Source organism: Amaranthus tricolor, chromosome 11, assembly GCF_026212465.1.
Source record: "Amaranthus tricolor cultivar Red isolate AtriRed21 chromosome 11, ASM2621246v1, whole genome shotgun sequence".
In the NCBI taxonomy this organism is placed as follows: domain Eukaryota; kingdom Viridiplantae; phylum Streptophyta; class Magnoliopsida; order Caryophyllales; family Amaranthaceae; genus Amaranthus; species Amaranthus tricolor.
In genome coordinates, this window is record NC_080057.1 from 1,849,417 (window position 1) to 1,854,897 (window position 5,481).

The following is a 5,481-nucleotide window of genomic DNA, read 5'->3' on the forward strand; positions in this document are numbered from 1 at the left end:
AAACCATGATTAGAGTTAATTAACTAGAAACACTTGACCGAGAATACATGAAATAAAAGCAGAAGGCCACACTGCAGCCAAGTTAAAAGTTCTTAATCAATCTTGCTATGACAATTTTACTCATCCCTCTCCCTGTGCGAGATTTAAGCTAGTAAACAAAAACTCCCCAACACCAAGGAGAACGAATCAAAAGAATCTAGCAGATTAAGCAATTAGAAGCCTATGCATTATGCAATTCGGATCATTTGCCATATTGCCATTGTTTACATATCCCCACCTACTTTATGAAAGAGAAAGTGACCACAATTGACCAGAGATCAGTGCCAAATTACCAGAAGATATGAAAAGAATCTGATATGTTCACATATAGAGAGCTTCTATTAGCTGTTACAAATTACCAAAAATAGAAAAATGCTATAAGCAATGAAAAGTTGACGAACCTGACTGTCCAACCTTATATGCAGGGCATCAATATTAGAGATGCAACCTTGCCCAGTAACATCTTGTACAATTGCTTCTATCTGTAATTTTATATTGAAAGTAAATCTCAGCAATTGAAACAAAGAATCTAAAAGCAATTCTTCAGTTCTGAAATGCCTTTCACAACAGTCTATATTATGCATTTCAACTGCCAACGTTTAAAGAAGAATATTCACATTATGCCTTACACAGAACAGCCAACGTTAAGTAATCAGCCAATTTTGAGCAAAAAAACTTTAATATTGCATCAAACCAGCAGTAACCTTACATAAAATCTCACAGAAAATGAAATTCACCAATACCACCCCATCCTTATCCAAGTATAAGAAACCCACATTCCTAATGCTCCCTTTCTCCAATTTACAATCAACACTAATTAGGGCACAAATCTTTATTAGAAAATGTTGACGGTATTGTAATAGAACAATATGAAGTATGCGATTTTGAATTAGGTTAGGATACACAAGGGCGTTATTGTATTTATTATAAAGGGAGAAATAGATGAGAGTAAAGAAAGATAGAATATGGGCCCCAAAGGGAAGTATTTTATAAAAGACGTGGGACCTTCCCAAAATATAAGTGCTGATGCTAATTTGGAGTTGATAAAAAGGGGCATATCCAAGTTGAATCAAGATGAAGAAAGCTCCAAATTTTCATTTAAAACCAAACCATCCACCAAACTCATATATACAACAGCCTTTCTCAAGTCATCAAAAAATATTCAGCTCAGAGTCATAAGCATACATAACAAAAAAGTCACATTATATGACAGCATGATAACCACATATAAGTATTACACCTTCTGATGGCTTTGCTAAAAGTATCGTCTAGGGAGAAGTCTCTTGGGTAGGGTCCTCTTCTAATCTCTTGTTAAGTTTATCCTTGCTCCTAAAGGTGTTTCTCAATCTTATAGTTCTTGCACAAAAAGACTAGATAGAACAAAGTTCTTGGCTGCCAAGCATAAATCCTACACAAAGTGGATGGTTTCCAGCAACAATTGAAAGGTGTGTCTTTCTTTTTCTAGTTAGAAGGAAGTGCAGTCAATTCAAGATGAAAATGCAGAAAATGGATCTCTGGTTGTAAGAAAGCAGAATGTTGCTTCTTCATGTGTGCAGACGCAGGAGGGGGTAGGATTGCTCAGACCCAGGGCTCAAAGTTGCTCACATTTTCTTTATAAATGGGTGATGTCAACAAACCTGATCAAAAGGTCAAAAGGTGATGCTTAAAAGGACATATAAGGGTGCAAATTCCTCAGAAAGTAATTCTCTTCTCCAGTGGGAGTTGATGGTGCAAATTGACCGGTATGAACCTTTTGAGTGGAAAACATTGGGGACAACATTGTTCAACGGAGACTGCCCACATATTTTACATCGACGCTTCATTCCTTTAATAATGTTACAGATTTTCCCTGAAAGAGAAAAATGGTACCACCTTGATTTCAAATATAAGGCATCCCAACTTTTTGATCTTTAACTTTGAAAAAACTCACTGAAAAACTAAACAATTAATTAGTTCAAAAACTACTTCATAAGTCTTCATTAAGTGGTCTGACTACTTAATTCGTGTCATTTAACATTACAAGTCACTTAAAATACAATGCGTTACTAATTATCAATTTAAGTGGGTAAACAGATACTTCCATAAACATACAAACTAGGATTCCCATAAAATAATCAAATCTTCGAGTATAATCTTAGTCAATAACTCAATCAAAACAGAGGGAGTACCAACTTCTTGTAAATTTTACTAACTCACACATGACTAATATTCACATGAATTTGAACTATAAATGTGATAACTTGTTAGAGTATATAACATATCCTGGGGCCTCAACCATCAGCTTAAGCTTTTGGTTGAGTTGGTTCCTTGACATGGTATCAGAAGCCAACGTGAGAGATCACGGGTTCGAATCTCAACCACCCCTCATTTAAAGTGGAATATTCAGCGCCTATGAGCATCCACACTTCTACCCCAATGGGGTCTCGCGTGAGGGGGCGTGTTAGAGTATATAACATATCCTGGGGCCTCAACCATCAGCTTAAGCTTTTGGTTGAGTTGGTTCCTTGACATAACTAAATCTGAAGGGACGTAGTACTTTTAAGTGATCATATATTAATATTCTCAGATTATTTATTGGAGCTGATATATTGGTTTATGTAGCCGACCTTAATCTTTTGGGACTAAGGTTATGGCTTTGTTAATGTTGTTATGAAGTATTTATTGGTGGCATGTCTTGAGCTCTATTTTATCAATTGTAAAAGGAGAAAATTCAAATAATTCTTCCCGGAACATGTCTATGCTCAATTTTAACCCATCTTCCTGGAACATCCAATATATGCCAAGGTCCTACACCTCCGAAATTACAACATCTATATTGCTTCCTTGGTAATCTCATCACACGGTTCTTTTCTCTTTTGATGTCATCCACACAATTAAAATTTTGTCAAATTCTCCAAACCCACACAACCAAATTTTTTTGCATTACATTGAAATATAGCAATCTCAAATGAATACTACTAAGCAAAGAAAAATAAAATAGGACATTCCCCTCTAAACCCTCCTAATAAACTGGAATTCCAAAAAAGAAAATCATAAAGCTCAATGATAATAAAAATGCATGATAACTTTAAAGTAACAAAGAGAAAAACTTACAATGCCTCTGTAAAAGGCAATTTGAGGTACTGAATACTTAGAACCAAACTTCGATTGTTCATCTTCAATATTATTAACAATGCCGAAATAAACTTTACCATTATACTGATTTCTACACGCGCGCAGCTCAAATTGAACAAAGGAAAGCTCTTTATTAATCTTCAATAGATAATCATTGAACAATTTATCATGAGCACCTGAAAATTGAATACATTATTATTGATTAACGAAAAATTAGGGTTTAACTTTAAAAAACAATCTTATAAAGAGAAAACTAAGAAAAACCTGGATTTCTTCCAGTAACACCTTCGAAAATTTTGTGAAATTCATTTGAACTAAGAGGACCACGTGAGAGTAGAGATTGAATTAGAGTGTGATGCTTCCAGTTTAGTTCCGGCATTTGTAATGTGTGATGGAACCCTAGTTACATTATAGGAGTGAGTGAAATTGGGAAGAAGGAATTAGTAGCGAAGAAGGAAACCCTAGAGTTCATTTGGCGCCATTGGAACATGCTAACACTTGTGGCATTGGCATATTAATGACCAAGGCTTTTATATGTTTGAATTAAATTACTTCTTTGTCCCTTTCATATTGTACATGTTTTTAGTATGAGTAAAAATTTCTCGATCCTTAAATATCGCCATCCTTTTTATTTTATCGCCACCCTTTCAAATGAAATTATAAATTTCCCTAAATTTAAAAAATTTACAACTTTGCCATCCTCTTAAAATTTCTTATTTATAATAATGATAATAATAATAATTAAAAAAATAAATTAATATAATAATTTAAACAAAAATGAAAATTTAAATAATAATAATAATAATAATAATAATAATAATAATAATAATAATAATAATAATAATAACAATCACATTAATAATAATAATAATAATAATAATAATAATAATAATATAAATAAAATTAATAATAATTTTAAATTAAAAAAAACCCAATCGCACAAAAAACCACAACCCAACCGAGGTTCAGTCGCGGAAAAAACCGCGGCTGGACCACGGTTCAGTCACACGAAATTGTGCGACTGAACCGTGGTCCAGCCGCGGTTTCTTCCGCGACTGAACCGTGGTCCACTTGCGGTTTTTTGTGCGACTGGGTTTTTTTTTTTTAATTATTATTAATTTTATTTATATTATTATTGTTATTATTATTATTATTATTATTATTATTATTATTATTAAATTTTCATTTTTGTTTAAATTATTATATTGAATTTATTTTTTTAAATATTATTATTATAATAAATAAGAAATTTTAAGGGGATGGTAAAGTTGTAATTTTTTAAAATTTAAGGGCAAATTCGTAATTTTATTTGGAGAGGTGGCGATAAAATAAGGAGTGGCGAAGTTTAATAACTCCCTAAAGTTTAGTAGAAATGAAAGATGAAATCCGCCGTCCTTTTTTATGATTAATTTAAATAGTGTGAGAAAACACTGACAAAAACTTAAGATTCAGAATACGCTAACAGTGACATAAAGTTAGACAATTTGTTACTCCCTCCGTTCTTTTTTGATCTTCCACTTTGGGTTTTTCAAAGATAGAATCTTTGGGTTGCAGTGGGTATTATTTTAATTAAATAGTAGTGTGAAGTAATGATTGTATTGCAAGTATGAGTGAGAAAATAATTATATAAAAAAAAGAGGCACATTAAAAGAAAAAGAGGGGTTTTAAGGGATAAAAGTGGGAAAAAAAAAACTTTCTAAAAATAGAAAGTATTCTAAAGTGGAAGAACTTTTGAAACTACCCGTTATAGTAATGTGGAAGATCAAAAAAGAACGAAGGGAGTAAGAAACTTTTTAAGGAAAAATAAAGATATTTAGGAGGAAAAATTTAACACCAACAACTTGGGTGTAAATTCGATTTTTTGGTTTGGATTAGATACAAATTCAAATTAAATCAAATTAAATTCGGTGTTAATTTTTCCAATCCAAATCTAAATCACAATTTTAAAAATTCAAATTGAACCGAACCAAATTAATATTTGACAATTCAAATTGCACCAAAAAAACCAATTTAACCGAAATTTCAAATTACACTAAATTCCAAAATGAACTAAAAATAAAATAAAAAACATGTGTAACGAAAAAATGCATTAACAAAATTACACTATAATGAAATAGAATAAAACACTAAAATAAAAGAAAGAAAAAAAATCAAGAACTAAAAAACTAAAAATTCAGAAAAATATAATAAAACAAAATCACAAGAACACTAAAATTCAAAAACTAAGAAAGAGAAATGCTGAAAAAGAAATAAAAAAAACATATAACTAATAATCTATGAACAAAAACACAGTAATTAAAAAAAAAAAAAAAAAAGCAAAGTAAAAAC

The 5,481-nt window shown here is 31.4% G+C and overlaps 1 protein-coding gene across 1 annotated transcript in view; it reads right to left on the reverse strand.

Annotated features, from left to right (window-relative positions):
• LOC130827378 (uncharacterized) overlaps window positions 1-3,654 on the reverse strand; it is a 4,899-nt gene extending 1,245 nt beyond the window's left edge. The window contains exons 1-3 of the mRNA XM_057693082.1: window positions 3,418-3,654; window positions 3,133-3,329; window positions 441-521 (exon numbers count right to left, since the gene is read on the reverse strand). Of these exons, the coding sequence (XP_057549065.1) occupies window positions 441-521; window positions 3,133-3,329; window positions 3,418-3,532 (393 nt within the window). The 5' untranslated portion in view covers window positions 3,533-3,654. The remainder of the gene's footprint in view (window positions 1-440; window positions 522-3,132; window positions 3,330-3,417) is intronic.
• Window positions 3,655-5,481: the final 1,827 nt, after the last annotated feature.